At 37.8% G+C, this 19421-nt stretch overlaps 1 protein-coding gene across 1 annotated transcript in view; it reads right to left on the bottom strand.

Moving 5' to 3' along the window:
• ATG7 (autophagy related 7) overlaps positions 1–19421 on the bottom strand; it is a 174241-nt gene that overhangs the window by 123343 nt on the left and 31477 nt on the right. Inside the window, exons 8-12 of the mRNA XM_008585559.1 lie at positions 19117–19238; positions 14905–14995; positions 13992–14136; positions 8968–9126; positions 1017–1252 (exon numbers count right to left, since the gene is read on the bottom strand). Coding sequence (XP_008583781.1) covers positions 1017–1252; positions 8968–9126; positions 13992–14136; positions 14905–14995; positions 19117–19238 — 753 coding nt within the window. The remainder of the gene's footprint in view (positions 1–1016; positions 1253–8967; positions 9127–13991; positions 14137–14904; positions 14996–19116; positions 19239–19421) is intronic.

Below are 19421 nucleotides of genomic sequence, written 5' to 3'. Positions count from 1 at the left end.
CATTTAACTTCATTTAAAACTCCCAACAAATATTTCCCACTTATAGATGACAATACTGGAAGTCAGAGAAGTTAGTTCTATAACTTGCCTAAGGTCACCTAGCTAGGAAGAGGTGGGTGTATAATACCAAGACTATATAGTTCTCAAACCCATTCTTTCTACTACTATGTTATACTCTGGTCATGTCCACAAAGATTTGCTTCTATAATAGCTTTATCGAGATATAATTCATATACCATAAAATTCACCCTCTATATAGATTTTTAAGGACAGTTTTTTTTCATTTATACTATAAACTTTTCTTAGTTGGAATGTAACTTATTCTCAAATTTCTGATCATATACGAAATTTGAAAAATAAAAACCATACTACAAAAGAAAACAAAAATCACAACCTACAGCTCAAACAGTTACTATTAATAGTTTGGGGGCATTTCTTCCTGCTATTGTCTCCCTTGCCCCCCCCATTCCTTCCCTTTCTTTCTCCCTTCTTCTTGCCTTCTTTCTCTCTCCTCTCTTGATAAATAGATAGGCAGACATATATGTTTATATACATGTTTATAAATAAACATAATTGATACAAAATATATACCATATTATATCTTGATTATTTAACATTATGTGGCATTTTCCATATTATTAAAATTCTTTGAAAACACGAATGGCTGCATACAATTCCATCATGAGTATGTACCATGATTTAGTTAACCATTCAACACTGTTGGGTCTTGAAATTGCGACTGACCAAACGGTAGTGTATAAGACAAAGTCGCTGTCCTCTTGGAGCTTACATTTTAATTTGAGTGTAGTACACCTTCCAGTGTAGATTACCTCAAAGGATTGTTTTGAAAATTACACAGCAAATGATAACTATTATATTGAGTGATGGTGTGTTAGGCAGACGGAGTTTGCAGTGGAAACCATCTGGCACTGTGCAATTAGGTCACACAAGTCACACCTTTCTTTGTGGGGGGTAGGGTTGGGGACACTTCTCCATTTGGAGTGGTGGTGCATTACGTCACAACCAGAGATGAGTACCCAGGTTCCGCACACTCTACCTTTCTCTTGCTTGCAGCAATGACAGCAGGAAGCCACCGGCTCTCCCTGGTGTCCATCAACAGAAAAGTGACATCATGACTTTCGATGAGCTGCTCTAGTTGCTCCACGTCCCTGCGGGCTTGCTCCAGAGTGACACTGGAGAAGTTCACGGGGTGTCCAGGCATAGGGATGCTCATGTTGAACCCTCTGGCATTCTAGGGAAATACCCAGATGTGTTTATGTGTGCAGCAAAAGTCTGGGCAATATCTCAGAGCCCATGCTTCCCCATAGCTATCAGCATGTATGTGTGGTCACATAAATCAGAAATTTCCCTGTGCACAACCATTCTGCTTTTCCTTACCCTACCTGTGCCCTCTACCTTCTTCACCTCTGCATCTTAGACTACCTTGTCCTGTTGCCCCAGAGTCCCTGAAGCAGGATAAGCAGCAGGCAGAAACATGAGGATCCTAACTTCAAAGTGGGAACGAGCACTTCCCATCTGAGGCAAGGAAGACACTGGAGAAAACTGTGTATCTTTGTCTCTTTTCTCCCATCTCCTGTTGCCCCAGAGTCCCTGAAGCAGGATAAGCAGCAGGCAGAAACATGAGGATCCTAACTCCAAAGTGGGAACGAGCACTTCCCATCTGAGGCAAGGAAGACACTGGAGAAAACTGTGTATCTTTGTCTCTTTTCTCCCATCCACGGCTAAGAAACTTTATCACAACACCTCTGCCTGCCCAAGTACCCTCTTTCCAGCAGGGCTGTCTCTTCCTACTGGCTTTCAAATTACCCTCCTCTCCATTTCCTTGGTAAATAACACTTCCAGATAAGGTGTTCTAACAAAAATAATTTGATTTAATACATTTCCATAAGATTAGAATGACTGATAGTCTTGCCTTAATCTTCTCAGGACTATATGCGCTTTAAAAAAAAAACAACTCAAGAATGAAAAATTCTACTTACAGCCAGAAAATCTACATAGGAGTGTGTAGATATTGGGGAGGGGTGTGAGGAGGTGGAGTGGGCGATAGAGTGTTGTGCAAAAGTGAGGCTTCATTCTCCGTCCAAAAGTAGAAGCTGCCCAGCAATCTGATTTCTCCGGGGGGACTCAAGATTTTTCACAGGGGCTTTAGACCAGCTCTATAATTTACCATTTGCCCCTTGATGATCCCATAATGTCTTGGCAGATTAACAGTAAATCACATTAGATGCTAATGAAGCCAGAAACATTAACTTTGCACAGAAAAGAAAGTGTTCTAGAAGCACAAACTATACCCTTCATCCCCTGCACCATTGGCCACAGGAAAGTGAATGAAAACATCAGCTTTTTCATTCCTTTGCCAAAACCCCTTGCCTACTGGAAAAATAACTCAGGGAGCAGGGCAAATAGGTCTTTTTACAAAGGAAAATCTATTTTGTAGATTATAAATATTTTCTCCTTATCTTCAACTTTAAACCTAAGCTCTGGAATTCCAGAAAGCAACAACAATAATTTCAAAAAGAATAATAAAAAAAAGTTGCAAGCAAAGCTGGAAAGGATGCCAGGCAGAAAGGATATCAGAAAGAAGAAAGGTTCACAAACAAGTTCATTTTAATTATGACACCACCACAAAGACATCTATCACGATCTTACTAGTTAATTCATTAAGTATTGTGTATCTACCATGTACCAATACTGTAATAAATAATAAAAGTAACAACTACAGTAATAATAATACCTTACTGCCATATTGCAATTGACAAAGCATTTTAAATAGGGGTAGCTTGATCCAAAAAGTTATTATGTAGCTATTTTAATAATACCAAGATTGAAATGTAATTATGCAATACCAATTTTGAACTTTTGAATGATACAGTAACTGATCCTCACCCACATAAACTTTTCTAATCTAATTGAATCTCTACTCGCTAAAAATTCAGCCAGTAAGCCGACTTAGGAGCCCATCAGTTAGGTCCACACTCCAGAGGCTGGAATTCAGCAAGTTTCAGCACAGTGGTTTTCTACCTTGGCTGTGCATTATTAAAATCACTTAGAAAGTTTTAAAAATTTCTAATTCCCAGGCTTTTCCCCAGCCAGACCACTTAAATTGGAATCTCTGAGAGTGGGCCCAGGCCCCAATATTTTCTAAAATTCCCCAGATGACTCAAAGGTGTAGACAGGGTGAGGTATAATTTACATAAAGTGAAATACACATATCTCATATGTATAGTTCAACGTATTTTTTTTTTCCCTTTTTGTCTTTTTTCGTGACCGGTAACGGGATTGCAACCCTCGGTGTCGCGCCCGCACCGCGCTCAACCAGTGAGTGGACCGGCCTCTATATGGGATCCGAACCCTCGGCGGGAGCGCCGCCACGCTCCCAAGCGCCGCCGCACTCTACCGAGCGCGCCACCGGGCCGGCCCTAGTTCAACGTATTTTGACAAACTGCAGATTAACCATTGCATACACCTATCAAGACACAGAACACTCCCATGACCCCAGAATGTGCTTTTGTGACCCTTCCAAGTCAATCCCTATTACCCCCTGAGGCAAACACTGTTTTGACTTTATAGGCCATAGATTAGTTTTGCCTATTATAGAACCTCATATAAGTGACATACTAGAGTAGTTACAGTACTTGTTTGTGTTTGGCTTCTTTTGCTTAATATAACACTTTTGAGGTCCATCCATATTGTTAAGTATCAACATCATGTTCCTTTTTGTTGTATGACCATGCCATAGTTTGTTAATTCATTCTCCTGTTGATGGTGATTTGTCTATTTGTAGATTTTGGCTGTTATAAATATAAAGTTGCTATGGACATTTTTGTATTTTAGTCTATATATGCTTTCATTTCACTTAGATAAATATTTACAAGTATAATTTCTGGGTCATTAGATAGGTATATGTTTAATTTCATGAGAAACAGCAAACTGATTTACAAAATGGTTTTTTTACCAACAAAGTTTGAGAGTTATGGTTGCTCCACAGCCTGACAAAGTTTAGCACTGCCAATCTTCTTAATTTTAGACATTTTAGTGGGTATGTAGTGATATATCTCTATGGCTTTTTTTATTATTACAAAGTTCTTTTTGTTTGCTTTTGGTGGCTGGATGGTACATGTATCCGAACACTTAACCTTGGGTTTCTACGGTTTTAATTCATATTTCCCTGATGACTACTAATGTTGAGCATTTTCAGGTGTTCATTGGTCATTCAATAGATCTTCAGAGGAAGTAAGTGTCTGTCCAGGGCTTTTGCCCTTCAAAAAAAATATGGTTTGTCTGTCTTCTTACAGAGTGGTATGAGTTGTTTACATACTCTGTATGAAAGATGTTTGCCAAATATATGTACTGTGAAAATTTTTTCAGTTTGGCCAGGCTTTTCACTCTCTTAAGGGCATCTTTCAAGAAGCAGAAATTTTAAATTTTGAAGAAGTCTAAGTTATCAATTTTTTCATTTATGGTCAGTATTTAATGGGTCCTAAGAAATCTTTGCCTGTCATATGACCACTAAGATGCTTTCTCCTAGAAGCTTTACAGTTTTAGCTTTTATCTTTAGTTCTATTGTCCTTCTGGGCTGTCACTCAAGGGCTCAGAATGTTCAATGAGGCCTCTCCACTCTGGATAGTCGGGACTCCAATGCCTCCCAGCCTCATGTGAGCCCTGGAATCTCTATTCTGCTCACAGTTCCCTGCTGATGTTTTTGGCCCAAACTTACAGAGTCGTGCCCCGAGCATGTGCAGCTTACTATTCAGTCAAAGACTCAAGGTGCTGCCAAGGCAGTTTTCTGGAAATCCTTCTCTGCATAGCTTCCTCATATCTGGTACTATGTCCTGCAAATTCCAGCCCCCTCAGCTGCTCTGGACTGTTTCCTCAGCTCATCAAGACCAAGCATATCACCTTGTGCTCCCATAGGCTCTAGCACGGGCCAGAAAGTGACTTCATGCAATAAGCTGGGACAAGCATTCTTTCTTTCCATTTGTCTGGGACCACAGTCTTTCACTGCTTCTTGTTCATTGTCTGAAAAGAGTCATTCTATGTATTTTACAGAGGTGCATAATTGTTGATGGTAGGAGAGCTAGTCCAGTATCAGTAACTTATCAGGGTTGGAAGCAGATGTTCAGAGATGGGTTTTTAAACCTCGAGAGTGGCTCCATAATCCTACATTTTATTACCTTGCCTTAAAAAAAAAAAAAAAAAAAAAAAAAAAAGGTGGTGACCTCAAATAGTTATTTGACTTATAAAAGATCAGTTGCTTTCTTATTTAACTAACTCAACCCCAGCATAAGGCATGATATTTATAGCAGAGCAGTTCTTTTCATGTAATTTTATCACAGCTTTTTAAAAAGGCACCTGGAAAGGGTCAATGTGACACCTATATCCTGGAGTAGAAGAGAAGGAATTACTCAAGGAATACCATGCACATAAAAATCAAGAGTTTCTTATGACCTGGCCTTTTGAGTTACTCGAAGGTCTGGGGCCAGAATATGGTTAGTTTGGGTCAAGTATATTTTAGAGCAAAAACCAGAAGTCAGACATTCCACTTCTGAGGGAGCATCAAAGGTTGTCCAGGCCAGCCATCCAATGAAAGCACCCTGTCCCTAGATCTGTCACCCACAAGAGACTGGGGAAAGAGTGCTCACGACTTCCTAATACATTTCTTTACACCTTCCCGTGAATCTAGAATTTCAAAATTTTATTTATTTATTTGTCTTTTTCGTGACCGGTAAGGGGTTCACAACCCTTGGCTTGGTGTCACCCGCACCGTGCTCAGCCAGTGAGCGCACCGGCCATACCTATATAGGATCCGAACCCATGGCAGGAGCGCCACTGCGTCCCCAAGTGCCGCACTCTCCCGAGTGCGCCACAGGGCCGGCCCTAGAATTTCAAAATTTTAAATTTTAAGAAAAGGTCTATTACCCATTACTTTTTTTTTTTCCATGTCAAATGTCACTAGACTTCAAGCACTGAGATTAGAATTTTGCAGTAATTGAACAAGTGAGGGATGGCACAAATGACATAATCTTGCATTAATAGAACTGGCCTTTCTAACTTTTCTAGGTAACCAGATATCTGGGAAGTTTGCATTTAACACATGTCCTAACTTAAAAAGGCCACTTTTCTTCCCTGGAATACTCTTCCTGACCTGTGGCCTCTCCTGCCATTCTCAGCTCCTTGCCTGGGTCCTCCCCAGATCCTTTTCCCTAATTGATTCCTTCAGAGCTCAGTCCAAATGTCACTTCTTCAAGAAAGCTTTCCCTGGCCTCCCCAAAACTGTCCAGGTCCCAATTTCCATATCTCTTTAGCACCCTCTACTTACGCTCCTTAGCACTTACTACTTCAATTATAATTAAATAATTATTTAATTATTCAATATGTACCTCCTGAACTAGAACATAAGCTCTATGAGGGCAGGGCCATGTTTTCTTCACTGAGGCCAGGCTTGTCTCCATGGCCTGTTGTACGGAAGGTGATGAATACACATCCATTAAAAGAAAAAAATTACACTAAAATCAAACTTGCAAAGAAAATCCCTTAAGCCCAGCTAACCAACATATTAAACAGTTTCACAAATATTTTTCATGAACTTGATGAATCACACTAGTACATTGACAGATTCTGTACATTATCTACTATTATTTATAAGGCATGAGAGATAAAAGTGTAAGAGACTTGGACCTTGACCTCAAGGACTTAATAATCCAAAAGGGAATACAGAGTAACACGATGTACATGCTAAGGAAGAGCTTGATCCCAGTGGGCTCATGTTTCCAAGAAAAGTTGGACTTGGTCTCTAAGGTCCAGCATGATCTGGCCCTTGTTTCTGTCCTAGCCTAGTCTGTCTTCTTTGTCCCCGTGCTTCAGAGACCCTGGTTTTCTTTCAGTTCCACAAAAGCACCATACATCTTCCTACCTCAGGCATTTGCATAGACAGCTCTGCTAGCCTTAGTACAGCTAACTCCCACTCATCCTTCAGGATTTAGCTTCCTCAAAGAGTCTTCCCTGATCCTACTTCCAGACCCCAGTCTAGGTCAGGACTGCCTGTTATACATTCTCATGGCAACTGAGCTCCTGTTTCACGAACTTATTACAATTATAATTATTTGTGAAATTATTTGTTAATGACCATCTCCCCGACTAGACTGTAAGTTTCATGAGCAGGACAGGAAGCTACATCAGTCTAGTTCCCCTGTCCCTAGCACATATTTAGACCTTAAATAAATATCTGATGAATGAGTAAGTAAAAGAATAACTGAACAAAAAATAGGTGGAATTGTATTGGGTTGCAGACAATGGCTAGGATCTGGGTAAGCAAAATAAGTGGGAGAACTCAGATTCAAAGACAGGTCTCTCTGGGCCCAAAGGGTCTCTGGGCCCCAAGGGGACTTAATAACACTCTCCAGTGATTGATAGACTGGATTATTCTTCCCAACTATGCACTTCCTCCCTCTAATAGAATTATATATCCATACTCTTTGCAGAACCCCCTACTAGGAAGGCAGAGTATACTGACCAACTCCACTGACTTTGGGCTTGGCCCTGTGACTTGCTTTGGCAATGGAAATGGAAGATATTCACTGTGCCACTGTTAAGTCGAGACTTTAAGAGGCATGATAATTTCCAACCCTTTTAAGCCTCCACCTTCTATCATAAGAAGAGTAGGAACCACATGACTATTTCTCCATTAGGCTAAATTTTGAAATAATGACATATAGAGCAGACTGGAACCTGATTGGAAGCTTGGAGTTCAACCTCGCCCAGAAGCTGAACCATAGCCAACCACATCTGTGAGTACAAAATAAACATTTGTTAATCGGAAGCCAATGAGATTTTGGGATTGTGTGATATGCAATACTGTCACAGTAGAAACCCGACTAATATGCCTCCTGAATGACAGGGTTGAAACTTATTCTTATTTCTTTTGGCATCCAACACATAGCTGGATAGATAGTGGGTCACTGATCAATACTGTTGAATTAGACCCAATAATGTTCCTGAGGGACACCGGCGAAATGGACAAAACCATCAATGTTGCTTCTAAAGCAAAGACTTCTAAAACGGATGAATCTAATGCTGAGTGACTAAAGAGAGAAACTGAGAAAGCAGGCTTTTTCTGGCTAGGCCTGAGAGCCTCTTCTGCCACTATAAGTATAAGCAGATGCTTTGGAGACACCTAACCTAACTCCTGTCAGATAAATTGATTAAGCATTCAAAATGCAGAATCTCTTTTGCTAGATGACCTTAAAACACTCACAAGATTTTGAATCAAATGAGCTGAATGACTTATTATCTGGTGTTTCTAAAGTAAATGATGTAACTCAAAAGTAAGAAGCAGCTAGAGCCCAATCTTTCTTCTGTACAGAGATTTGCATCCAATCTAATTTCTTAAACCTGTACTAAGTAACCACCAAATATTCTGGTGATGGAGGAAGAATAATATCCTAGATCTGAGCCACCATAAATCCCTTCAGAACTGGGCAGGATATAAAAATATACATACCCCTAAATTCCACAACTTAAACTCATAATGCTTTACATCTTATAAAACACTTTTTTCATATATTCTTCATTTCATGTTCACCAGCATATATGAGAGTTTTGTTGTGTTTTTTAATCCCTATCTCTGAGATGAGGAGACAGCTCAGCCACATGATGAGTGCCTGGTAGGAAGTGACAGATGTCTGACTCTCTGGCAACAGTACCACAGGGCTTCATTCCCCATGGCAAACATTTAAAGATATAGAGAACACCTCTGACATTCCCAAAAATCATCAACATACCACTCCGGGGAATATTGAGGAGACAGCTCAGCCACATGATGAGTGCCTGGTAGGAAGTGACAGATGTCTGACTCTCTGTCAACAGTACCACAGGGCTTCATTCCCCATGGCAAACATTTAAAGATATAGAGAACACCACTGACATTCCCAAAAATCATCAACATACCACTCCGGGGAATATGTTCTGGAGCCGGTCTGCCGCAGCTATGGCCTTGGGCTTACCACCCCCTAGGCAATCTTCAAACTCATAGAGAGGCTGCCTCACAGGATTGGAGTAGGAGATCTTGGCATTGTCCACAAATGTGATGTGTCTGACGCCCCAACCCTGCATAGAAACAGGAGATCACAGTGTGTTTTTGACAAACACTTCACAGAGTGTCTCTCTTAAAATCCTGAAAGGGGTGTTGTTTTGGAGCAGCTTGGGAAACTAAAAATTCAGGAAACTTCAGAAATTGAATTTAACAAAATCAGTTTTTGATAAACACAATGTTGACTTCCTTTAAAAGACAAAATAATTATTCACTCAGTGCCTGGTTTCTGAGACTAAAATATCAGAGTGGGTCTGACTAATAAGTCTTTATTTTTGACAGCAGCGCCAGAGAAAGACTTGGAGGTGAATCCCATAAAAACTGTCTATGTTTCTGTTTTAAAAGTATCAGCAATAGCCCCTAAACATCCTTGGTTTCCCTTAATGAATAATTAAGTATAAATAACAATTCCTCTTGAAGTTCATTTAAAGCCTGAATTTACTACTCAGAAAAATGATTTACAAGTTATTTCCCATTGTATGGTATTATAGAATATTTTATACTATTTCTCCCAGAGATAAAATCCTTATCAGTAATCTGGAATTTAGGGGATGATTCTATATTCTCAGAAGTAATTTTCACGATTTCATACACTTCAATTATATCTCATAAAGTTTTATAGAACCACACAATTTTAAAGTTGGATGGGATCTCTAAAACCCTTAGTCTTACCACTTTATTTTGTAGATATGGAAACTGAAGCCCAGAAAAGATAAGTGACTTGCCTAAGGTCATACATCTGCTTAATGGCAGAGAATAAATGAGATTTCTGGAGTTGCAACCAAATGAAGATGCCTATGTTTTGGGGGTGGGGTGGGGTGGGTGTATTTTAGTAGATCATAAATAAGCATTGTAACCTAAGAGAAGTACTGCCATGACTGGCTACAAAACTGAGAATCTGCCTCCTTCTTATTTCAATATCCTTCCATTAGGGACCGTGAGACTCAATTAGACTGACGGTTTCAGGGGGACAGTCAACAAGGACCCAAGAATTGCTTTCAGGGTTGAGAATGACAGGCCAGAGTCCACTCATACATAAGCATAGTTTAGACTGGCTGTTTGTTTTGAAGCCCACTGGCAACCTTTTGGTACCTTCTCAAGTTTTGTAAGTTACTTTCATCAGCTAAGCAACCTACCATGAAGGGAGAATAATACTATGGAAAATTCAAAGGTCACTTGTGCTTGCTTTGGAGATACTTATTTCTGAAGTATTTTGGCATTCCTTACAGCAAAGGAATCCTGCTGAATGGATAGCAAGGAAGGCAGTGTGGGAAGGTGCTGTGCCGTAGGAAGAAAGCCAAACACATTACAAGCATGCCATAGGTTAGTCACATGCAGGTGGTATCTGCACACTTAACTTTTGGCTTCCTGGAATGCTACTCAGTTTAAATGGCTAATCTGCAAAGATTAAAGAAAATTACAATACTCTGTGCTGGTGAGGACGTAGTGGTAAGAAAACCACCTTACTGTTTGAGAACATTAAACTGGTGTAATTATTCTGGAAAGCAATTTGGCAGTATGCTTTTAGAATCTTAAAAATACTCATATCCTATGATCTACTTCTAGAAATTTACTTAAGAAATAATGTGACATAATGGTACAGATGTTCTTTGCAACACAACTTATAATTGTAAAAAACTGTAAACAATGTTAATGCCAAACATTAGGGGAATGTCTCAGTAAATTACGTTTCATCACATAGGGAGATATATTCTACAGCCATTAAAAAGGCTTTACAGGCATTATTTTTAATGACACAGGAAAGTGTTTACAATGTTAATTGGTGAAAGGGACTCTATGACATACCAAATAAGATTTAAAAATATATATTAAACAAGTGTTGGAAGAAGATTAGTGAAAAAAGTGGTAGAAAAATAGATGTCTTCTTACTGCTTTATAATTATAGAGTACTTATAGCTTACAAATCCATAGTGGGTCTACACTGACTTTATAATTCTAAAAAATATTAGGAAAATCTAAGCACCTAATAATTCTAGAAGCTAGAAAAAAATAATAGATTCCACAAAAGGAGTAAGAAATTAATAGAGATAAAAGTAGATATTAATGAATTGAAAGCAAAACAAAACACTAAAGAAAAATTGCATAATAAATAAATAAAGGTTTTAGTTCTCCAAAAGGGCTAATACAATAGACAAGCCTCTCTGGAGAGGCTGAATTAGAAAAAAGAGAGAGAAAACACAAATATGTAACATTAGGAATATGGAAAGATTACAAAGGAGATAAAGAGAAGATTTAAAAGAGAATACCATATACATTTTATGTCAAGTAATTTTTAAAGTTGGATGAAATAGATTTGCTAGGAAGACAAACTAACTTAAAAGCAGTATAAAATTTAAAAAGTGAATCAACGTAGAAACATTTGCAAAAGTTCCCAGAGATTCCCTGTACCGCGCCAACCAACAAAATTCCAAAGGCATCAGGCCTAGGTGGATTCATAACTCAATCTTACCTAATTGTCAAGAAACAGATAACTCATTTATTTAAACTATTCTGGAGCACTGAAAAAGGCAGAAAGTCTTATGTTTATTTTATAAAGCGAGCATAACTCAGCTATAAAATATACAAAGACAGAACAAGGAAAAACATTACTACAGGCCAACCTGACTTATGAATTCAGATATAAAATTTACAAATAAATATTACCAACTGAATCCCATTGTGTATTACAAGAGTAAGATACCATGAACAAATAGGGTTTATTGTAGGAATACTCAACATAAGAATACTTTGATGGTCTTGACAAATGTATTTGATAAAGCTCAACATTCATTTCTGATATAAACTCAAAGAAACAGAAATCAGCTTTCTAACTTACAAAGAACATTTAGCAGAAATCAATATCAAATATCAAAATTAAAGGTAAAAACAAGAGGCATTCTCATGAACATCAATAACAAATGAAAGATGTCAACTCTCTCTGCTATTTCTCAACATTACTACAGAGTCCTAGCCAATCTCTATAGCTAATCCTGTAAGACAAGGAAAGAACCGGAGATATGAATGTTGGTGAGGAATACTATCAAACTATAAAATTCAAAAGAACCCGAATGGCTATTAGAACTAAGAGGACTTAAAAAGATGGCTAGATAAACTTGTGAAACGCACTATCTTTCCTATATCTCAGTAACAGTCAACTGGAAAATTTAAGAAGAAAATATCTCTTAAAATCATTAATTATGTAGAAATAACATATTTAAACCAAGTAAGACATGTGTAAAACCTATATATAGAAAATGGTCCTGAAGGACAAAGATGATCTAAAGATAATCAAAGATGATTAAATTAAAAGATATGCCATGCTTCCAGACTAAGGATCAATATTGTAAAGACATCAATCCTTTCCAATTTATCTATAAATTCATTGTAATTTCAATTAAAACAGTGAGTAGAAATGTAGGAATAAAAAAATAGATCAATGGGTCTAAATAGAGAATCTATAAAGAAGCTCAGGTATATAAAGGGATTTAACATAAGATGCTATAATATGATGATCTGGATTACTGAATAAGAGCCATTAAAACAACTGAATATCCATTTTGTATAAAAGAAGTTATATCTTTACCTCTCATCATGTAACAACAAAAAAAAATCCACATTGATAAAGATCTAACCATAAAAACAAGAGTTCTATAAACCATTAAGGAAAAGATTGACATATAATAATAACATAAAATTGAAAAAACTTTTATATAGCTACGGATACCTTAAATAAATTGAGAAAAATATTTGCATTATATTACAGAAAAAATGTTAATATCCACAATAAAAGAATGCCAAATCAATAAAAGAAACAAAACCCGAAGAATGTGAACAGAAGAAAATTTACAAAAGAAATAAAATCAAACTCACCCTTGCTAATCAAAGAAATGCAAATTAAAACAAATAAAATGTTACTTTTTAACTGTATTGACAAAGATTTTAAAAGTTGATACTATCCAATTTGGCAAGAGTGTGGAAAAAAGCTCTGTTTCTCATGTGTTTCTAGGAGTATAGAACAGTACTGTATAATGTTTTTGGAAGGTAATTTAGTTTGGAAAAAGAAATTTTAATAAAAAAAATAAAATGCAAGTGTGCATGTGTGTATGTATATATATGTATGTGTATAAATTGTACATTCTCTCTAACATAGCAATTCTACTTCTAGGGCTTTTTTCCTAAAGAAATAATTCCATGGATACGTAATAATACAAGTATAAGAATGTTCATTTCAATAGATTCTGTAATAGAAAGAAATAGAAAATAACCGGAAATTGATTAAATAAATTGAGAACATAGTTATACAACACAATATCACATATATATAATATGAAAACAGAGAGGTTGCCACAGTTATTTTTCTATTAAGTTAAAACAAAAACCTGTTATAGATGGTATGCTATGATCCAATTTTTGTAAATAAAAATAAACAGCAAAGATGATGAAAGTCCCTCTAATTATATGAGCCTACAATAACATCTGGGAAATATATGCTTTGCACTAATCTACAATGTCTGCTTAATTGTGGAAAATAGGACTTGGGATGAGGATAGAAGAAGACTTTCTGTTTGCATTTCATAATAAAAGCATGTCTTTAATAATTAAAAAGATACTGAAAAAATTAGAAAGGAAGGGAGAGAGGAAAGGAGGGGAGGGAGAATCTGGGAGATGGAAGACAATCATTTATAGTAAAACAAGGAGAGAGGCCACAGCTTCCAAGGTGCCCTTGGGCCCCTGCAAACTTACCATCAATGTCCTGGCTACATTACAACCCAAGGTGCCAGCTCCAAGCAGCAGGCATTTGACAGATGAAGACAATCATTTATAGTAAAACAAGGAGAGAGGCCACAGCTTCCAAGGTGCCCTTGGGCCGCTGCAAACTTACCATCAATGTCCTGGCTACATTACAACCCAAGGTGCCAGCTCCAAGCAGCAGGCATTTGACAGACACAACCTTGTCCAAGTCTAAAGTAGGGACCAATCTCCAACACATCAATTTGAGATTCAGATCCACAGATGACTCAGCTAACCTAAAAAATGAGAGATTTATTTATTTGGTCGGTCACTTATTTGTGCCCCAATCTTGTCCTAAAACATATAAGGTAGTTGTGGGAGAAAACAAGAAACAAATAAGGAAATTGGGATCAAAGGGAAAATAAGATGAAGGCTGAGGGTAAGCAGGGAGGAAAAAGGTTACTACACAGAATACATGCCATTGTAGTCCTCTGCAATTGCTAGTGGTGGGCCACAAATTTGATACTGAGCTCCTAGCAGCCAAGATGAGAGGTGAAGTACGACGAGTTATAACATCATCGTGTCCATGAATTAAAAACACACCAATTGCTTAAGAGGAAAGTTATTCCTAGTGCTGAAAACAGAATTTCTTCCATGTCTTAATAAAGGATGTACTTACATCTACCCTTAAATACAATACTGGTTTCTGTGAAATATTTTATAATGTCCTTCAATGTAGGCCAATAGGACAAAGCCAAAGGGCAATGAGTAAAGGACACAAAGGTAGTACAGGTATATAGGTCTCAGAGTCTGAGCTTGAAGCAAGAACACAGAACGCCTACAAGAACAGATGAACTGTGTGCCCTTCAGAATATCCATCACTAATATTAGTTCTTACAACCAAATTTAAATTAAGAGTTAGGTAGGAAAGAGCAGATAATACTCATGGTCAATATGAATGGTACCCTGGACTGATTTACACAATGCAGTATTGGCCTGACAGAACCTGGTGACCATCCTGATTACCAAAAGCCCCATTAGAGAAAACACCTTCTAAAATATACCTTTTAGGGTCCATACATTCACTGAGGTTCACCATTCTTGGTCCCATGCCTCCTTTCTGGTTCTTTTCCCATCCAACTGCTTTAGGACAATCTTAAGGCAAATAAAACACTAAGTTTAATGAAGAAGGGAAGAATAAAAACAAGTCAGTTAAGCAGCAAGCTTGCTTTAAAAAGGTCAACATTTACAATAGCCCATGCATTGATAAGCTTCTAGTTCACTTCTTTTCCAAAGAGGTTCGAGAGCCTGAATTTATATCCACTTACCACATTTGCCTCCCCATCTTCCTCAGCTACTAGGAATCTTGTTTAGAGACCCTAAGACCCAAGCACAGTCTTCCTGTACAAGGGTCTTCTGAAATAGCCCTCAACTCTGGCCCAAGTTGCCTCAACTTCTGCCGTTAATCATATGTGGGGTAGGCGCAACCTTGTGCAGGGCTCTCTATCTAAGCAAGACAAGCTGATGTAACTGCTGCACACCTTCCATTGAAGTTCCTATTGGGAATTGAGCCTCTCAGTTCAGCCTGTTCCTTCTGGTGCCCATCCTCACCACATCCCTCTGCTCAGCCTCTTTAATCGGTCATGCATCTGAGTGCAGATCACGGTCCAAGACAACAGTCCCTCTGTTAAGGTGCCCTCTCCTTTGAGCTCATCCTTATCCATTCAGAATTTCCCCTCCCCGACTTATTCCTTCTCCACTGCCCTCTCATAACCCCTGCTATGGGTGCCTCTGTAACTCCAGTTCCAGCAGTCCCACAGTGTGCCCTATTCAATGCTGAGAGGATAAGGATCCTGTGGTGAAACAGACTTGGGAAATACTTCTATTCTTCCACTTATATTCCATATCTACCCCCACCACTACCCACACTGGAGATTCACACTGCACGTGAGGGAGAAAAAAGCTCTGAGAAGCCAGCAGTAAAGAAACCACTTTATTTGATTTAGCTTTGTGTTTCCCGAACTTACATTCCATACCTCTGTCCATCACCCAGTAACACCAATTCAAATCCTATGGGACACATTCAGGGAAATGCTGCTCTACTCTATCATTGTGAAATTCTCTTAAAGATCTCAATTACTTTGTAGAACACTCCTGCTACCTTCTCACCTTCATGGAAGCCTTGTAAATCTCCCTAGCGGGCGCTGACCACTCCCTTACACTCCATATATCTCAGGACCTCTGTCACTCTCCCTTTCTCACTGAATCCCCACTGTTCACAATAAAGCCTCAGTTCGTAAGCAGGGAATTCACCCAGCCACAACCTACGCTTCCAGCATTACCTCTAATGTCTGCGTTAAGTAAAAGTCTCTGAAGGAGAAGTGAATATGTACAGTACTAGTAGGAGAAATTTTATTTTTGTATCTAATTGTACACTGGTTTTCTTTAGTCATTCTCCTACTTTTAGATTTCCATCAACACCTCTATTTTCCTTTCCTTGGGAAAATTTTTAGCTTTTGACTTTTCTTTTTTTAAATAGTGTTGCTCAATATAATTATGAGACCTACAAGGTACTGAATTCCTTTACACAATTTTTCGTTTCTAGGATAGGATGGCCAATGGGAAACTATGGAGCCAATTATCCTTGAAAGCTACTGGGCCTCAGTTTGGCTGCGGTCATCATTCACAGCACGAAGCTAGAAAAATAAATGTCCCTTCCCATTTTAACTCAGGCACTCTGGTGTGGTTCTTTTTCTAATGCTATGAAAAGTTAAAACTGAAATAGTATATTTGAGTTCTTAAGTAGGTTAAGACTCCAGAATTATTCTTCTGGGAAAAGAAAGAGTTCAGACCTACTACTAATTCATATTTTATTTGATTGTCTTACTATTCTTATATTAAATACAAAATGCTTCTCTAATACATAGCACAGGAACATGACAAGAACTACAGAATCACAGTCTAGTACTGTAATCAATAATTGCAGCCTAGGTTTTCTCCTGCTATAGATAAGAAATTATAAGACAAAAATCAAATATAATTCATAATTAAAACACCTCTATACTCAAAAGGCTATAGCCATTTCTAAGAAAATAAGATGTTCTTTAAATTTATCGACAATGAAACAATAATATATACAACAATATTTAATTTACCATATCTGTCTCCATGTAATCTATACCCATAAGACATACCCCAAATTAATAAGAAAATATGTTTTAGGGGAAAATTAGGTGCTATTTTCCACAGTTGGGCAACCAGAAGGCACACAGGGTCAGGAGTTAAGATGAGGGGATCTCCTTCCACTCTCAGCAGCGTCTGCTGCCTCCTTCAGCCAGTTGCCAGAATCCTCTTTATCAGTTCTGGAGAGTGGGCTTGGCTGCACCACGAGGGAGCAAAGAAAGATACAGGGTATTTAAAGTAATACTTCTTACACCACTGAAGTTGCAATTATGGGATGTTGTAGAAATACTAAAAAGTACTACCACACTAATACCTTCCATTCACATTATGATATGGAACAACTCTTTATAAAGTTTTATTTATTACAAAGTTTTATTTGCAGCTAAGAGGGAAAACATTAATTTACATGAAAGAAGAAAATTTGCTTTTCCTAAACTAAATAATCTAAATACAATATCAAGCATAAAAATGTGTTGAAGGCATTACTGGATGATAGAAAACCTTTTTAGGGGAAACCGGTTTCTGAGTTTGAATGTCAGCATCACCAAGCATTAGTCATGTTATAGACAGCAGGGAATAAGAGTAACTCAGTGTCTTTATCATAAAAAAGGAAAGAAAACCACCCCTCTGCAGGGTAGTGGGCAGGACTGAAAGAGTGCATGTGGAAGGTGCCTGGTTGCTTGCTGGACATAGAGACCAGATACATATTCTTTTTAGCTAACTCTCACCTCATTCCCCTAGAATTGAGTTTTCATAAAATATAAGTATGGCATCTAAGTTAACATTACATGGAAGCTATTTTACAATGTGCCAGAAGGGGGTGCTAAATCAAATGCAAATATCTAGACAGCAGAAGGCAATAGATTTAAGGCTCTAAACTAAAAAGCTTCCTCCTTTGACTGACCAAGCAGAGGACTGTCAATCTTGCCAAGAATTCTATTTAAGACATCAATGGTAGAGCATAGAATCACTGCTCAAATGTCATCTGAGCCAATCCTGAATCTTTTTGACTGTTACACTCTAGAAAAGACATATCAGAAGAGATTTTGATACCAACCCCCTCCCCCTCAATCCCATCCCCACCCCCACACATTTTAAGGCATAACCATGGATTAAAGAAAGAAATGTGCCTTGGAACCATGAGGATATTGTGAGAACAAATTAAACAATATTTTAAAAATACTCTAGAAAGCATATAAATCACATAAATACGAAGGATTATTTTAGAAAGAGGTATAGTTTTGGGCTTTATGTGAGATAGGAAATTAACATAAAATAACATTTATTAAGCACCTATAATATGTCAGACATTGTGCTATTTTTTACACAGAACATAGATTTCCCTATAAGGAGTACTCCATGAAGTGGGCATTACTATCTTTATTTTACTCAAATTTAAATAGGTAGTCTATTTCTGCGACATACATAAAAATACGAATATACATAAATGTGTGAACATATGTACATCTATATATATATATACATGTACACACACATATCTCTCCGTATACCATGTTTCTTAGCCTAAGTTTCCCAATTTATAAAGTGGGGATAATAGGAGGGGTCTTCAAAAAGTTCATGAAAGGATACCTACTATCTTATAATTCAGTGTTTCCACAAACTTTCTGAAGTACCCTCGTAGTGATGTCTGTCACACAAGGATCAAATGGAGATATTAAATGTGGAATTAAACCAGTCACTTTTGCTGACTGGTTTATTATATGGAGAACAGGATTACATACAACTTTAAGTACATAACAAATAAATATGTAAGTGCATTAATACTTCATCCTTCCTTTAAGAAGGAACAGTAATAAAGATTTAGTGTTAAACACAAATAAAAATGAAAACTAAGAAAATAAATTCCTCAGGACAGAAAAAACTGCCTGGAGAAAATTCCCTGGTGACAATCTTTGCCTTTGTTCCAGTCTGAATAGCAGAGCATGCTCTCTGTTCAAAGTAGGTGTTCACATTGGCAAAGAGGTAGGAGATGTACTTTTCTGCTGCCATTGTGAAGGGATGAAAAGAAAGTAAACTTAATTCAGTTTCTGATAAATGATAATTAAATGCATTCTCAAAGACCGGCAAATTACCTGGGCTAAATGCCATTTCTGGTAGCTTCACTTCGAAGATGATGCTGTGGGCAACGTCTCTCGCCCCCTGCATGGTGCGGTCACGGAAGCAAAGGACTTCAACGGACTGGAAACTGCTACTCCTGTTGTTACACCCCAGATTTTTATTTATGTATTTATTTATTTATTTATTTTAAGGAAGGAAAAGGAAGAGCTCACATAAGAGCTTCAGCACTCCAGTTGGAGAGAATTCAATTCACTGTATTTATGCCACTCTGACACCCTCAGGGGATGGCTTTAACATTTGAGAGATTTTGAATATATTC

The sequence above is a fragment of the Galeopterus variegatus genome, unplaced genomic scaffold, assembly GCF_000696425.1.
Source record: "Galeopterus variegatus unplaced genomic scaffold, G_variegatus-3.0.2 Scaffold3618, whole genome shotgun sequence".
Taxonomy (NCBI): Eukaryota; Metazoa; Chordata; class Mammalia; order Dermoptera; family Cynocephalidae; genus Galeopterus; species Galeopterus variegatus.
Note: the sequence above shows the minus strand (reverse complement) of the source record. Positions and strands in the feature narration are given on the sequence as shown.